The sequence below is a fragment of the Corapipo altera genome, unplaced genomic scaffold (genome assembly GCF_003945725.1).
Source record: "Corapipo altera isolate COAL_440 unplaced genomic scaffold, ASM394572v1 62, whole genome shotgun sequence".
In the NCBI taxonomy this organism is placed as follows: Eukaryota; Metazoa; Chordata; class Aves; order Passeriformes; family Pipridae; genus Corapipo; species Corapipo altera.
Window position 1 is genome coordinate 2,143,366 of NW_020884894.1, and position 17,832 is coordinate 2,161,197.

The window sequence follows — 17,832 nt, forward strand, 5'->3', positions numbered from 1 at the left end:
ACAATTGCAACATATCTTGCTTTTCCACGGCTGCCGTCGCGTGGCCGGCGGTAGCAGCAGGTATTCTGCAGAGCACACTAAGCCGATTTACGGGGGTAGTAAAAAGCTTTGCAGATTTTACTAAAGATTAAATAAAATCTTAGGAGGGGGAGCAGAGAATATGTTCCTATATATTTAAATCAGAGACTCTCATCCTTCACCTTCCCGGAGTTGAATACTCTGCCATCGCTTTATCCTCCACACTCGTGTAAGATATTTTAGGCGGTTGCTGTTATGGCAGACGGGTAGGTTGAGGCTGCCTGAAGGCAGGAGGGTTAATTTCTCCTCTGGTGCAGCAGTATCCCATCCTCTTTCCCCTGAGTGCGTATTCCTCCTGGCCACTAAATTTGTTTTGTAATTAGTCCATGTTTTCTGCTCTCCTTTTTGGGCATAAGTAAAATGATGCTCAGCCAAGAAAAAACACATGAAATGGAGTGCAGCAAGGGAGGGAGGGTGAGTCAGGTGGGGGCTTCGGCTTGGCCTGACTCCCACCCCAAGAGCATCCTCTGTTATCTCACTCTGGTTTGCAGAGGAGAGGACCCCCTGCTCTCACTCCCACTTGCTTTCTGGGAGGAAGGACAGAGGGATGTTGGGGCTTTTCCCCAATCTGCAGTTGGGTAGGGATTGCAGTCTTAAACCCTCCCCCAGGGCTTCTTGCTCTGCACTCTCATTTAAACCCCACACAGGCTGCAAACTTGAAAGTGCATAAAATTGAAAGGCTACTTCTTGCAAGGTGATTTCTTGGCCAGCTGACAGCCACGGCACTGGCCTGAGACTTCTGCAAATGGCACTCTGCTGCAAGGTAGGAAGCAAGAAAATGCCATTTTCTATTCAGAAAAACCCTTGTTTTCCAAACTGGAAGGTGAGCTGCACAGCCCATGTAGACATCGGTCCTTTCCAAAGGAGCAGCCGCAGGGACAAGCTGTTCCTGAAGCCATCCCTCGTGGGAAGCAGGACAGGCAGGATCCCAGCAGGGCAGGTGGGTGGCTGTGCAGACACAGGGCATGTCCCCAGCAGCTGTCCCTGGGAGCCGCTGCTCTGTCTCTGGAGTTGTGCTGGTACAGCTGCTCGTTGTGCTGGGGAGAGCCCCACCAAAAGAAGGATCTTTTTAGCCCAGGTGTCTGCTTGGGTCTGGCTGACTGTGTGACCCCCCAAGCAGCTGTAATGGCACCACTGGGGGACTGGAACAGGGCAGAGGGGAGCAGGCGCTGCTGGGGGGGACTCCAGAGGAGGAACATAAGGTTATGACAGGCAACCAGCAGCACCGTGAAAAGGAGCAAATTTTTTCCTGAGGCAAACCTGAATTAAAATGTAGCAACCTAGAGATTCTATTCCTGTCAATACAGTCAGTGTTTTCACACTTCAGTTTTTACTTATCCTCAATGTAGTATTCTGCTGATAAGATTAAGAAAGATAAATTATATTTTGGGGGATTTATCAAAATAATTTGTTAGTATTCTCATTGCTGTTTTTGATTGCAGGTAACATAATTTCATCTTCTTTTACTGTCTTCACATGTGCTGATGATTTACAAAGACATTTTGTTACAAAAAGGCACTGTATCTGGCACTATCTGCATATACATGAAATAAGTGCTAATTATCTCCATGTGAGCATATCCTTGTTCCAGAACAAGAGTGTCTGTTTTCTACTTAGTTTAATCTATGTCCTGAAGTGATTTAAAATAAATAGGAAGGTTGCACTCTTATGTTTTGGAATGAGAATGTTTCCATGAAGGCAATCTGGAATATTGCTTGATATTCACATACCTTACCTTGAGGAAACAACAACCAGTTTGTCTGATAGCCATGAGAATTTTCATGGAAAGCATGTGAAATGCATGTCTTTGTTCAGTTCATCTGAAAAGTCTTGCACCACCTGGGTGAAAATCTAAGATTGCATTAGGAAGTGTGGTATGTTTAAAGATTTTACCCCACAAAATGAGCATTCCTTTTGCCTATAATGCCTGCCTGACACACCTGAGGTTGTAAAGCAGTGCGTGACCTCTTGGTAAACTAGATTTTCATGTCTTAATCTGAAGCAGGGCTTTCAGTCGTGTCTACATGGGTCCAGATCAATACAGGTAATATTTGTAGCGATAATATCACTAGGCTGATAATACAACATAACTAATGACTTCCTTTGGGATACTGAAGTTAGGAAGGTATTGTAGCTCAGGAGTCTTGCAGGATTACAAGAGATCACTCCAAAGAATAGGATAAACCATCTATTTCACTGGAATCCCTTAGAAATTCATTACGGTGTGCTGAAGTTATAATACAGTTTGAACGCAGCTGCTTTGACATGTAAGGAGGTAACAAACAGCCATTTCCCCCCTTGCTTTTTCATGTATTTCAGACTTGTTTCTTTGAGGACAAAACACTGCTGAAATCTAGACATCTCTGGTAGCATAAGTGCGTGGCATTCCTTTTGATGTCAGTGTAGTAGAGATGTTCTCCTTCTGACAGAATTAGGTGCCTTTTATACCTTTTGCTCATGACTGATGTCTGTGATTGCAGGTTGTAGGTTTCCAGTGTCTACAGGGATCTGAAAAGGGTCTAAATGGGGGCAGCTTGTACCGAAAGAACACCACATTTCCTTACCGGCTCGTATCTTCCCTTGGCTCCCAGCTTGCCCCCACAAATGAGCTCTCCTGCAGCAGTCCTGGAAATAGTGCCTTAAACAGCTAGAGAGCATCTTGAAAAAATACACTGAGAATAAATAAAAACACCTAGTGTATACACTGGATGTGTTAAGCTTTTAAAATGAATTTAAAACTCACTGGTATCCCATATCCCCTTAGCCAGAGAGGACCAAGTAATTGCATTGGCATCATGTGCAGTCTTTTTTATACATGTTTTTGCATACTGCTGTTACAGTGTAGATGTTGTAGCATGATGTTATCTTACAGCATTAGTGACAAGAGTAAAGAATTACATGTGGATTTACAACTGACTGTTTCCCACAACCAGCACCAGAGGCTGCATGCATCAAGCAACTATTCTGTGATATATCAATGTCTGGTGGCTGATGCCAAGTGGTTCGTTGTCTGATAAAAAGTGGCTAAAAAGTCACAAGATTTGTCATTTTGCTTGTGTGTTTTAATCCACCTGCATTAGTCTGGGTTTAGCTCCAGTATTTTATTGTGTTATTTTTGCTTCCTCCGCCCCTTTCCTCCCATGGATCAGAATAGCCTCATGTAGGCTTGTTTCTTCAGTTGCTCAAGTGAATGTAGAGTGTTTTAAAGCAAATTAGTGCATCAATGAAGCGGACAGAAGTAGGTTTTGGCGGGGTCTCTGAGCATTTCATGAGGTCCTCTTCTGTTGTTGATAACTTTACAGGTTGTCTGTTTCAAACAGCAGCAGAGCTATATATGGATATTGCCAGCTTGGAAGCAGCTGATTTTTCTAAACTACTCTACGGTAGGAACTAGTTTATAATTAAAGTCTTGCAGTTGCTCCTTTTAAATGCCCTGTAACTTGTACACTAGGCTTACGTTTGAAACGAGGTATTGTAACTGTTTCATGCTAGTGTATAATTTTGCATTTTCTTATATTTCACCTGCTACAAGAATTATAATTGCCATGCAACCGTATATGCAGGATGCTTATCCAGAAAACCATATACGGTAGCTTGTCAACAAGTGATGATGTCTCATGAATGTTTTTGTCAGGTGGCACTTTGTGCTTCCCACTGACAAAGAGAGACATCTTACATACATTTCCAAAATTAGTCCTTCCCCAAAATTGTAATCTTTGGTTGCACCCGATTGGCAAGTCAGAGATTTCCTCTCTTTTTGCTGCTGCTGTTGTTGCATCTTTAAATTAATCAATTACTGATTGTCCTCCACAAAAGAAACTGAAATACAGTTGTGAAAAAGCAGTGTGGAAACTTAATTATACACCTAGTTTATACAGCTGTGTCTCTAATGACCTACTGGCCCTAATTACTGTGTTGTGGCTCAGTCTGAGTGCTCTTGTCCTTGCCAGAATTCTGCTCCTTTCTCTTAACCTGACTAGTGTTTCAAGCTTAAAAAAATAACAAGTTTCCTTTTTTTGTTCTTTTCTATGTTGTCGTGCTGAAATGCAGTTTCCCCACTTTCCAGAGGTCATAGCAGTGTTTTAAAATTGGCACCAGAAAAGCTCAGTAATATCAGAAACTGTAAAAACATGGATTTTCCCTGGAGTCCTCAGTTCTTGCTGTCTAGATCTGAAAATGGGCACCGGGGCAGTGTTTTTATTGTCAATCACTCGGAGGGCTCCAAGCGCAGGCTCCTGTCCTTACTTTGTCCCAGATGTCCCCTCTCCAGCTGTAGGGGCAGCACAGGGATCCCAAGGGCTCTTGGGAGGGATCCTGGGCATTTGGCTGCAGTGTCCAGGTGCTGCACATGTCTCCCTGCAGTCAGTATTTGTGCCCATCAGTGCTGAGAGCTCTGAAACCCCAGATTATTGTAGGGGTTCACTTGGCTGGGTGGTTTGGGTGGTCTGACTGCTGTCACCACACAGGTGATGCTTGAGTTTACCTGGAGGTTCCCAACCAACCTTTTTCCAGGACTTCTGCTTGCACGTGCCAGAAAACCAGTGTGCTGATAAGGAGCTGTGCTGACTGGCTTTCTCTGCAGGCCCTCAGTGAAATATATATTTATGGTGTAGAACACAAAGCACATCCCCACATCTGAATTCGGATCTGGAGTCAAACAGAAGCACAGTTGCAAATTTAATGTCAGGGTGTGTGTGTGTTACCCTTGCCCATGCAGAGGTTTTGCAGCACATCCTGTGCAGTGTCTGCTGAGGCACCAGCGCTGGCTCTGCCCCCTGGGTGGGGGTTGCTGGCAGAGGTGCTCTAGTGTAGCCTTTCATGTATTGCATACGTTTGACAAAGTCGTGCAAAGTGTTATGCTTCCTAACAGCACTGCTTATCCGGCAGATCGGAGGGTCATCCTGCAGGCAAAGGTAGGTGAGACCCCCGGGCTGCTCTGCTCCAGCGAGGGCGCGCAGCCCCAGCGCAGCCCCACCCTCAGCCCCTTGGCACGGGGAGGCACCGCTGGGGCTGAGCCTCAGCACTTGTTTGTCGGGCTCTCTTGGATTTTGCAGGCGTGCCAAGGCCTGTAGGGATTTGTGGTGGGGGGACACGTGAATTTCAAACAATGCTCGCTCGCCATAAACACCCAGCTCGGGATGTGCTTTGTGGCCTCGCGGAGGGTCTCCCTGAGCGGGGCCCGGCCGTGAGCCCACGGCAGATCCGCGGCCGCGCGGGAGCCGGCGTGTGGAGCTGGGCAGTGTGCTTGCTGATAAGAGTGTGCCAGTGTGCCGGGCACCATCCCCTGCCAATCGCCATGGCCACCTTTGTGCCGGGTCCCCCCGGGGACGGTGGCAAGGGAGGCAGCACCAGGCACTGCGCGTGCAGATAGGAGCGATGCCAGCACGGCTGCGGGCGGCTTGGTTGCATGTTACCAAAACCCCTGGCAGGAGGGAGGCAATGAGCTCTCTCCACCCCTTTCTTAGCCCCCTCGTAGCCAACAGTCACTGTGGACAGCCCAGCTATGCATTCTGAGGCTGCACAGACATTTCGTAGCAATGATGATGTCTTTCCTCGAGCAGCATATGTTTTTCACACAGGAAGAACATTTTCCTGTCATTTTTAAACATATGGCCCAGTGAGGAGCTGAGGATGACAAGTTAGCCTGCTTGTATTGGCAAGGGACTGTTTCATTCTTGCTACTTTAATTGAGTTCTTTTATCTGCTTTTATCTAGTTCAAAAAGTAGTCTGCAAAGTAAGCACAGGTATGCATAGAAATGAATAAAAGATAAAGTGGGTGCATGTCTTAAATGAGGCCTCTTAAAGGAAACATGTTGTTCTTTGGTGGTCCTGTACAGGTCAGCCCCTGGCTGTCTGCAAAGCCAGTCTCACCTTGCTGCATCAGAAATGAAGAGATGCACAGAGGCTGAACCACCTCAGATGCTGTGAGGCAAGAGCCAGTGCTGGGTCCTGGCCAGTGTGAGAGACCTCCTGTGTGAAGCAGGACCTGTGCTTGGGAGCTGGAGCCCACCCAGATCCCCCTGCAGCACCCCAGGCTTCAAGACAGCCCTTCTGTGGCGCCAGGGGTGCTGGAGCTCTGCCTCCCCTTCTCCTGCTTCATATTTCTGTTTGCAAAGGGTAATCCATCACCATGTTACGCAGAGGGGGCATTGTGGGAGTCTACATGGGGCAGGCTTGTTTATTGGCATTATAGAAATCTAAGTAAATTTTTTTTTTTTTTAAAGAAGAGGGAGGGGTTGCAATGGAAAGGCTCCTTCCCAGGTTGGAGCCTGCCAAGTGCTGCAAGGGCAGCTGTGCCTACAGGAGGAAGGATTCCTGTTGCCATAAGCAGGTCCCAGCATTCAGGGGGTTTTAGAGAAAACCCAGTATATGAAACACGGTTCATAACTGCAGTGAGGGTACCCAGGAGTACAACAGATGTGTGCTTGTTATAAAGTGGCCTTTAATAAAGCCTTAGAGAGTGCAGTGGAGGATGTACTGGGGTTGTCCTGTCTCAGATGGACAAGAGCATAGATTATTTGTGGTTACAATGCTGCGGAAGGGCACGCATTGCCTTCTTGTGGGCTGTTGAGGGAAGAAACTGTTGGCCATACCAACAGCCTTTGCAGATTCAGAGCTGTTGAGATCTTCAGACTGCAGATGTGACCAGTGAACAAGAGGTGCACTCTAAGTGTGCTTTTTTTCCTGGTTTCTTGCCCTATCCTTTGCAGACCATTGGGTAAGTAGTCTTCATATAAGGATGGCTGTACTGAGCCAGCCTGATGGTCCCATAGTGCCATTTCTCCAGAACGTTTTTCTAGATGTCAGCAAACTTATCTGGGCACTTTGTGGTGCTTTTTATTTAAATTATTCAGACAGTCTTTTTCCATGAATTTCCCTTTTGAAGTGCTTTTAGCATTTTCTGTGCTGGGGACCCAGAGCTCAATTATGCACCAGGGAAAAGTACCTGCTTTTGTTCACTTTGGTTTTGTCACCACCTGCTTTCATTTGATACTCTCCGGTTCTTCTGGTGGAGGAGAAAGTGAGTGATTGCTCCTTTTCCCCCTTCTCCACCCACTCATGCCTGAGCAGACTTCTTTTGCTGCTCCCTCCACTGTCTCCAAATCCCTCTTTGCAGTCCATTTACAGATACCTCCTGTACCTTGACCCAGAGTAAGAGACAGGAGCATGGTGAAGCGTGGCTGATGTGGGGTCAGCTATCTCCTCCATCACTCGTGCCAGTAATGTGGTCATGTTTGTGTGTCTGTTCTGGCTCCCGAGCAGCAGGCGAGGGACAGTACTTGTCCTGGTGTGAAGACCTGGCAGACAGAAAGATGGTGTCTGGCCATGTAGGGGAAAAACAATTAAGACTTCAATGTTTATTAAGAAAAAAGCAACCAGCAGTGCATTTCAAGCACTCATCACACAACATAATTTTGCTGTTGGAAGTAATGGGATTAAACAAGTCTTTCTAATGTTGATTTCTTTGAATTTGTAGAATATAAATGGGGTTTTTTTTAAATCAATTAAAAATGAAGGAAGTATGTGTACAAACATTGTCAAGAATTCCTATCTTTCTTTTTTTTTTTTTAAACCAAGCTCTAGAAAAAAATCCCCACAGAAGTTCTGTAGTGCATATTTGAATGCTTTTGTTGTAGCCTCATTAAACTTGGCTTGTCTGCAGATACAGCTGGCATGTTATTAACTGTGCTCCAGGCTTGGGGAAGCCAGAAAGCAGCCTCCACCCCCTGGTGCCGGCTGGCTTTAGGGAAACGCGCCAGCATGGGTTGGTCCTCTTCAGCTGGCTGGCTTTGGGAGCGCTCGCTGGAGCATCTCCGCATGGCCTCTGGGTCCGGGAGCCCAGGGCTCAGCCTGCCTCGAGTGCCACCTGAGGGAGGGCTGTGTGGTGTCCCCCGTGCCAGCCGCGCCCCTGCGGCACAGCGGTGCCCTGTGAGCAGGATGGATCCACCAAGGTACGTGCCCTCCCCTGGACAACCCCAGCCGGGTGCTCTGTTCTCCGTGGGCGTCTCACGCCTTTCTTTACCGTGGGCTGGCAAGAAGCAAAGTAGAGACCGTCTGCCAAACAGTTTCTCTGTTCTGAACGAAACTGGGTACTGGACTGAACCAGTCAAATAAATTGAATAAGGGAAATATTTTCCCTGCACCTGCTGGAGAGGCTGTTGCTCTCCAAGCCAGGTTTGCATGTCAGAGGACCTCCACCAGAGGTCCAAGTAGCTTCTGACTTTCTTCAAAGCTTTGGCAACAAGTATGTATGTTCTGAATGCTGTTTCATTTAAATAATTTTAATAGGTGCTTTTAACAGTAGGGTGAATTTTAAAAATAGACTTCATTATTTCATATTCAATTGAAAATTGTTGAAAATATACTCAGTAGAAATTTAAGTTAAATTACATGTATTAACTACAGGTAATGTAATTCAAACATCTTGCTTATTATAAGAAGCTTTCATTGTCTTAACTAATGAAAAAATTGATTTAGTGTTTTCAAGGCACTTGGTCTGTTCACCTTAAATACTTCCTAGGGCATTGGAGCACTTTGTAGTCTTTAAACATTCAGACTAGCGACCTCTTCCTGACACAAGGAATTCTTATTTTTGTCATCATGGAATTAAGAAATTGTCACTGTAATCTGGCTTAAGTTTTACCTCCTACTGAAAGGAGTACTCCTTCCTTCCTCCCATCTCGTGCCTTATGCTGATACAAGGTTTGTGTTGTCTTTGGGAGCTGACATTGCTGACAATTAAAAGAACTGATTTTTAGTCTGTGCAGCTCCCAGATCTGGTGCCCTATGGAGCTGCACAAGCCTTATGTCGACATGAGGGGAACAAGAGGTCAGGCTTTGGGGGGATAATTCAAGACCATCCCCCTTAACAGCCTGAGTTATTTTGGATGAAAATTACTGTAACTGCACCAGTTTACTTAATGACATGCATGAAATTGGTGGAAGAGCCAAGGTCTTGAATCCAGGTGGATTTTGTTGCTGGTGATGCCTGTAACCATGGGGGTGAACTTCCTCTTGAAAGCACCATTTTGTTGGCTTCTGGGTCCATCTCTTCCTTAAGTTTCCTTGAAAATCTTTCTCAGTGTAATGGTGAAAGACTTTGGCTCCTCTTTTTGTTGCTACTCAATTACTCTTAGGCTTGCTGAGGAGGACATAAGGAAAGGCTGAAGAAGCCCATTGCTTTTCCCTTCTCCAGGGAATCCGTTACATTAAACATTTGAATAGATTTTTGAACATAATTCCCAGTCATTTCCTCTACAGTGAACTCAGTTCACTCAAGCAGACTTTGTACTTAATGATATCTCTTAAAATAAATGAGATTTGATATAATTTATACTAAATGGTCATTTTAGAAAGCTACATCTACTAATTATTCATTAGAAAATTTGGAAAGACAAAAGTAGAATAAATTCCCTTTATAAACTCGCAGTCTATAGAAATATAAATACACACACCTGTGTTTATTTTCTTTGAGTGACAATGAATGCCAGTAATTTACTGAACTCCAAGAGTAGTTTAAGCAGGTTTGAAGTACATTGTTCAATATGCATTGACCAGCCACAGCAACCAACCAATCCAAAACCAGCCAAAAATTCAAGATGCATCTAGGACAGTTATTTAACATTTATGGTAGTACTCAGTTTGTGGTTTGTCTCTGTATCATATGAGGTTGTGCTTTTGTGACTTCTGGCTGTGTGCTCGGGGGGACTGCTCTCTGCCCTCCCGTCTCCCCGTTGCCTGTGTCCCTGTGGTCCCTCCTCAGAGGCTTTTTCCTTGCTCCTTTCTGGACTGCCACCATTCTACATCTTGCTCTCAGCAGTCCTCTCCCCGACACTGTGCTGGCATTTGCCCTTTCCCGGCCCCGCATGTAAGCGAGTCACTTCAGAGTTTATACATTTAAGTTACACCTTACTGTGTTACTGGTTTCTCCTTTACTCTCAGCTGCAGTTGCTCTCTTGTCCATTGTCCCAGAGCTGGCTCCTCCTTGGAGCTCTGTACACATGGAGAGCCTTCCTTGAGCCATCCCATGGGGACCAGCAATGGCAGATCTCCTCGGGGTGCTGTGAAAAATCAAGCTGCTCCCTGTGCTGTCTTGGAAGGCAATCTCAGCTAGGTTCAGATGAACTAAAGACGTATGCTAGTCAAATCTTTGTTCAAAAACCTAGCAAATTATTTAATTTGCATTCAGACCACATTCAGATCCAACCTGGATAGCTGCTTGATCTCACCTTACAGCCCTTCTCTGTTCCTTCCTCTCTTACAGACACTTGTCATGGTTTGTTTTACAAGAGCTGTTTCACGTAGGAATTGAATTCCAAGGTGTTTTAATGCCATCAAGTGTAACTGGGTTTGATTTTGACCAGAACCTCTGGTACATATAAATAAAGCAGACAGTACTCCTTGCTTTTTATGGAGGATAAACTGTCATCTTTAGGAGGCAGTCACAATGCTGTTGCACTCCTCACACAAATAAGACAAATTCAACCCAAAATTTAACACAAAAGGAAATGAAAGTGAGTAGGATTTTCTTGTTTCACCTTAAATGAGAGAATACTGAGTTTTCCTTTTGCCAGAAAACTGGAAATGGGAGGGAAGATGCTTTCTCTCAATAATTAGGTATGTATATACATATCTGTGATGTACAAAATACCTCATTTTCTGTTAATGAGTTTGGTTTTTGAAGACCTGACTGGCTAAGATTGTATTGAAAATAACATCATTACTTTGGGGGAGCATCAGTCTTAATTAAAAGAGAAATGAGGAGAGCCAGTCCTTACAGCAAGTTGGGGAGAGTGATTTTTTGTGAGTGGTACTGGAGTTGGGAAAAAGTGCAATCTGAGTTAGCAAAACTATCTGCTTTTCCAGGGGCTGCCACAGCAATTGGTCGTGCATGTCCGGATCACCGAGTGACAGGCGGGAGAGCTTGGCCACTCCAAGAAGGGAGGAGAGGGAGGGAGGGAAGGAGGATGGGGAGAAAAAACAATTTGTGAACTTGCCCCCTTTGAGATAGCAACTGCTCCTCTGCCGTGCCCAGGATCATTGCCGAACAGCCGGCAGCTGCATCCCACTCTTCTTTTGCTGTCAGCAAATGTCACTGCACAAACCTCAGTAGTTTCAAGGAGCCACTATTTGTACAGAGGGAATAAAGGAAACTCATGGATAGAACTGTTGTGGTGTGTGGGCTGCTCTGGATTTTACTCTGTGGAAAGAAGATCTCCACAAATGTTTTAAATTAAGCTATCCTTGGTAATTCTGGTGGTATGGAGCCCAACCAAAATTTCAGGGAAAAAAATAAGTTGCTCTGTTAAAGCAGACATGAAAAAAAATGAAGGGCTTAACTTTTGTCCTGAGGGTGATAAAACAGCACCACACAGCTGAAAATCAATCTGACCTTCACCCACGTGATGCTGTTGTCTCAGTCTGTCTTTCATTTCCTTTGGTTGAGTGAAGGCCACGGCATTCAGTAGGGAGAAAAGCCAGAGGGAGGTGCGGAGAATCCTGTTTTCTCTGGAAAGGCTTCGTTGCTTGCATAAGTTGACTCTATAAAGTGAGTTGCTGTAAAACTTTAAATTATTTTATTACATTAAAAAAATAAAATCCTTCTTCTTTTAATAGCCAGCAATCACATTAAGGTAGAGAAGATATGTGCTGTAAGAAATGAAGTGTTTGTGATATAAAACATTCTGTTTTAATTAACCCTAGAATTAGTTGGTATTTTGAAATGAAGGCTTCATGTAGCAACAGGAAACCTGCACATTCATTTAAAAACCAGAAATTTGTACCCAAAGCAGAGAAAAAAGGACAATTATTTTTTTCTAGAGATATTTTAACATTGCGTTGCAGGCTTTGCAGAAACAAAGAGAAGGTACCCAGATACACAGATATTTACATAAATAAATCAACAATTAGGGCTTGTGTATAAGGAATATTACTGATTTTCAAAATAGAGGTACAATTTCAATTGGTAAACTACTAATTTTGCACAACATCCTGTAGCAAGTGGTTTCCACCTCATTTTCTTGAAGACAGAGAGTGAACCAAATGAATGGGTAAAATTCGGTGCAGAATTTTAATTCTATTAAACAACAGAATCAAGAAAGGGGAAAACTACATGCATAAGCACATCTTGATATTCTTTTTGACATCCTGAAAGCAATTAAAAGTGCAATTCATAGCTCTTCTTTGAATCCCCTTCTTCTTTCCTTCTTTTTGAATTTAAATATGACCCAGAGCCAAGAAGTTGCCAGCTATTTCTCTTGGAAAAAAGTAAATTTTCTGCACAGGCTTTACAAAACTAAGACTGTTTAAAGTTCTGCCTACCCTGAAATGCATTTTTCCTGATTCATCTCATCACATGCAGATAATGTCCTTTCATGTCAGAGTCATAAACTACTCTGTTGCTTTATATTTTTGTTCTATAGATCCCCTAGTTACTGTAGCATGGAGAGAGGGAGGGCTACCTGTTGTTTTCTTTGTTCAACATTTGTTGCCTGTTTTAGGAAGAAATGTCATCTTCTTGTTAAAAAGATAAAGGCAGAGATTGTATGTAGCTGCAGAGATTAATCTCTGCTTCATAAAGGTTAAGAATGAAACAATTTGTTCATTAATCTGTTCGGGATGATGGAGATTAATTTGTGACTGTAGCTTTTTATTTAAGTGTGGTTTGTCTGACATACTGACCATCGTGGACACTTTTACATGGTATTAAAAAACCCCAAATGGTAAATATAAAAGATGTTGGGACCTTTTCCTGGCGAGCTCTGTTACTCAGGTCTCCATGCGATATGCCAAAATGCTATTTGCATAAATATAGAATTTAATAAGTTATCATTCTGATTAACGTCATTAACTGCTTAACTACTGTAGAAATTGGCTTCCAAAGTTGCTTGATGGTAGCTGTTGCTCTCCACGTCATTCCATTTGCTGTCTCACTGGGGATAATGGTATGCAAGGGAAAGCAAGAAGGTCAAGGATCTTTTTGTTTAGTCTCTTTGCACATTAAAAGTTCTATTATGTGTTTGTATTGCATGTGGTTTCCAGTCTGTTGGCTACAGTGCTTTCAAAATCCATTGATGATGAGTTTGTGAGGCTAAATATATCTTGTGGGTTATGACTACCAAGCTATCACTTTGTGTAGCAGTCAGGGCCAATATTTAACAAGTGTTTTTCAGAATGAGGAATTTTGAAACCGAGTCAAATGATCTTACAAAGGGGTTAACAGAAATGCTAATACAGAAGATGACAGCAAATGCTTGGTCTTTGCTGACAGTGGGGGTGTTTGGAGCTATGCTGTGCTGTTTGTGAGGAAGTGGCTCTCAGGTTGGGGTTTTTATGGGTTTTTCTAGGGGTGGGGGAGCACTGTGGTATTGTTGGGAATGACAGAGCCGCCACAAAGCTGAATGGGGTGAAAAAAGAAGTGGTGTCCTCTCCAGCAAGCCCTTTCTGTGCCCCCAGCAAGGCGTAGGTGCAGTGAGCTGTGGTGGGGGCGTGCGGGGGACCCCATGCGGGCTCACCCCACGGCTTCCCACCGCCCACAGCTGCCCTGTTGTCTGTCCCCCCGCAGGAGCCGAGCCTCCATCCGTCCCCCCGCGGCTGGCAGGGCCATCGGGCTCCGCTGAGACCTCGCGGCTGCTTCTTGCCCGACATTTAAGGGAATGCAAAGCCAGACTGCAGGATGCAGCCACGTCCTAAGGGCTGGCACAGCCGCCTTGCTTGTTTTCACTCTCTAGCTAGTAGACTGACCTTTTAAAAAAACAGTTTCAGCTGCTGTGAAACACTGACAATAGCTTTAATAGATTTCATTTTGGAATTAAATAGCTCTCGTTACATTTCGATAATGTAAACTATCAGCCATGAGCATGTTTTAGCTGATTGTTTCAGGCTGTGTACAAACTCAGGCAGACGTCAGTGCCTCCTTACCCGGCGTTAGCACAAGATGCTCATTTTCTTTAAAAATGAAAGCAGAGATTTAATTTTTTTTTTTTTTAAGCAATTTGTGTTCTGGCTGCATGAGTACCTTCACACCTGTCAAGTGAATCCAGTGTGCTTGTTCCCGAGGGCAACCTGACATCTGGGAAATTCTGCCTCAGCCCAGACCGGTCCCCTTTGAAGCATCTTTGGTATTTTGAGTTGAAATGGAGTTACACCATCACACATCATCCTTTGCATTATTCTGTTCCGCTCCAGTATATCCTGCTTTTATAAATTTTATTTCAAGTCCTGCTCTTGGGCTGCTTCAGGAGTGTTGCAGTTATCTGTAAGCTGTCTTGCATTTTTTCACTGTGGGGCTGGTAAGCTCAAAAACATCTGCAGGCAGGGTCAATCCAGCTTGTTAGTCTTTAGAGGATATTTACAAAGTTTCATAAGGCTTGGACCCATACCCACACCCATCCTAGATGCAGTGTCTACAGATTTATCCCCAAGAGCCTCTTACAAGCTTTGTTTGCATTACTATCTAGAGCTATCCCACTGCAGAAATCCTCAGGAGAGAGAAGTGGTCAAGAGTACTTAGAAACATCTGTTAAAAATTCAGACAAACACTGCACTGTCACTAGAAGCAGTTGGGATGGGACAAATGAAATTTACCATGTGGTGCAGCAAAAAGGGGCATTTTGTTTCTTCCTTCGCTTTTCCTTAAAAATTCATAGTTTGGTCAGTAGATCCAGGAAAATGCCCGAGCGGAGCACACTTGGAGCAAATAGCTGCTTGTTAACCGACGTCACAAACTAACTCCAGAGCCAAGCCTTGCAGTCTTGCAGGAGCGCTGTTTCCCGAGTGCTCGCATTTGGTTCATCACACGCTTTCTACTTGTTTCAAGAAACCCTGCATCAACTGTGCAGACCCAGAAAGTCGTGACATTAGGAGACAAAGTGACTTCAACATGACTTTTCCGTTGCTTGCCGTACTTAAGCAAAAGGGAAGAAAAAGTTGCAGCAACAAATCTACTGGATGAACTCTCCAACTGGTTGCTGTTTTGTGTGTGGCTACACAGTGGATTCAGTGAGTACTTGATAAATATTGGCATTTGTCCTTGATGATGTGTCATGAAGTTATAGGCCATTTGGCAGGGAAAACAAGTTTTCTTATGTGTGAGGCCAGACTTGCGATGATGTTTTGTTCTCCACTGAGGAAGTTCAGCTGAGCCCCCCACCTGACCCCATTTCCCACAAAACACGCTCATCTCCCTTTCCCATCCTCTGCCTACCAGCAGGACAAGAAGCAGAATGAGCTGTGTGGTTTGGCTGGGTGGCACATGCCTGCTGATTGCCTAGGACATGCCCAAGAGCAGGGATAAGTGCTGCCTCTGCTCTTAGCCTTTCTCTCAGCAGAGACATGAACTGGGGTCTCTGCCCTACCCAATCAAAGGGAGGTTCACCGATCTTAGAGAAACTCAATTTCTATCCGAGAAACTCAATTTCTCTCATAGCTCTCTATCCCCAGTCCAGTGTGATTCAAAAGTTAATAGGAAGGAACAAACAGTTAAGACATATGACAGGCAATATGATGACATAAACCTTGTTTTGTTAGGATGCCAGGCTGAAAAAATGAACACAAAGCTCCTGAGAATAAATGAGTCACTTCAGATTGAGACTTGATGGACAATGTTGGCTTTGTTATCACTCTGCAGGTAGCGAGAGGATAGGGTTAGGGAGAATTTCCAGAAAAGTAGGGGAGTTGTTATTAGAAGGGTAAAGCTTCCACTGCCATGGATCCCCTGTAGTGGACCCTGCATTACCCTGGTCCCTCCTCCTTTTAGGAGCCTTTTGAGGAAAAGTCTTCTGTGACAGAAACATCTTTCAGGTCTTTTAATCTGTGAGCTGCCAGGTGAAAGAATAGGGCTAGGGAACAAAAGACGCTCAGATACTGCAGACAAGCTTTTGTAGGATCTGCCACGTCAGCTGTCTCTTATAAGGTCTGCTGTATTTTCTGTTGATGGTGCTCTTCCCCTGAGGATTTTCCCACACCTGGGAATGCCTGCCATAACCCGCACTGATATTTTCCTCAATGCCTTTCATTTCTGCATACAGATGGATCTGGGATATCACACACTGTCCTTGTCCTTATTCTGTTCTGCTCCTTGGCAGTCACAGCTTTCCTGGCTGGGAGCTTTCATGCCACCTCCCTCTCAGCCTTTTTCAGGAGGGGCTTTGCAATTATTTATGAGTTAGCTTGTCCTGTTTTCTGAATTTTCAGTGTCTGCAGAAGAGGAAAGCTAAGTATATGTTCTCTGGTTTTACATGGAATAGAAAACTTGAACTAAATGTTAGTGATCTGTGTTAGCAAGGTATTAGATTTTTTAGGGTGCTGGGAACTCTCCCTTTAAATCAATAGGTTTTGGGTGGAAAACATCCTAGTGGCCTGTAACTGCCTCTTGCCTTTGAAGTGTTTGGAGGCCCTGGAGGGGCAGGCAGCCAGCTCACTTGCATGCTTGTCAAGGGGAGGCTGGCTGTCCTGCTTATCCTGTATTCCCACTCACCATCCTCAAGTGGGTCTTCTCTCTCCCTCCTCTTGTCACATGTCAGCACAAGACACATCCTGTGATTTACCTCATTCACCTTCCACTTGTGTTCTGAGGCTTGAGGATTTCCAAAATACAACGTGGTAAGCAGCAAAACTATAATGATTTGGGTCTCATAGCACCTCTGGAGCCATCTTTAGATTCTTTGATGAGATAAATGTCTATTCAAGCTGAAGAGCAGCATTTTCTCATTTTGCTGCTGCACTGGTGGAAGGAGTGACTAACTCTTCCTTTAGAAGTAGAAAAGTGGATAGGCTTGTCTGCTGCCCAGTTGGACGATGCACTTACTTACTCACCCCATCCTCCACCACATCGCTGTTTTGGTTGCCTGCATGCATATGTGAGAGGGAATTATAGGTCTCCCAGCTATTTTCCCTTCCAAAGATAATTCAAATACAGAGTCTCTTCTAAGGAGAGATGCATACCGCCTCCAAAACATATATATACACAGAAGTAGAATTTTTTTTTTGCTTTTGACTACCCTTAGATAAAAACTGATGGTTACAGCTGAATCTCCCTTTGAGTTTTTCATTAAAACTGTTCAAAGCAAACTACAGGGTGGAGGGTCTCATGTGAGCCAAAACTAACCTCCCTGTTCCTGCCAGTGAAGCTGTATTGCCAAATTTCACACACCCGTGTTCTCTAGCACCTCCTTTGAACACGAGTGTGGTTCTGGAGGCTGTTTTGAAGCTCCCACTTGAAACACTCTCTGTGAGCTAGTGGAGCGTTTTCTGGCACTTAGGGTTCTGTATCTGGTAGCTGTTTGTGCTATAGAGAGCAATGAGTCACAGCTTGCTAAAGGAGAAAAAAAGGATTTCTTAGAAAACCTTTCAGAAAAGCTGAGGTTGTTTTTCAGCTGGAAGTGCTCTTGGTGTCTGTGGTGGAATTGGTGTGGCAAGTCACCTCTGCAGTGTTTCTAAGAATTACCAGATAGTGTAGTGGCTCATCTGAATACCCTTTTTGTATGATATTTGTAGCCAGTGACATTCTCCTAGTATAGCAAATTTCATATTTTTCACTATTTGGACTGCTGGATATGGGGTTTTGTACATTGCTATACTTTTATTCTTAATGCTTTACTTGAATTACAAAGGTGCAAAACCCCTCACCTCCTGCTGAAATCTTGAGGAATTATGGGTGTTCATCATCCCAAACAGGCAAGTGATTGTGCTGCAGACCTCACTCTGAGTTGTTTCCTTTCTGTAGTTTACCAGATCATTAATGTTTCAGTTGG

At 44.3% G+C, this 17,832-nt stretch overlaps 1 protein-coding gene across 3 annotated transcripts in view; it reads left to right on the forward strand.

Annotated features, from left to right (window-relative positions):
• ZNF423 (zinc finger protein 423) overlaps positions 1–17,832 on the forward strand; it is a 228,120-nt gene that overhangs the window by 68,713 nt on the left and 141,575 nt on the right. Inside the window, exon 4 of one of the 3 annotated variants that reach the window (XM_027646764.1) lies at positions 3,381–3,461. The exons of 1 other annotated variant lie outside the window; for it this stretch is intronic. In XM_027646764.1, the coding sequence (XP_027502565.1) occupies positions 3,381–3,461 (81 nt within the window). Of the gene's footprint in view, positions 1–3,380; positions 3,462–8,012; positions 8,032–17,832 lie in introns of those variants that run through there. One more of the 3 variants, XM_027646767.1, reaches the window with a different exon arrangement.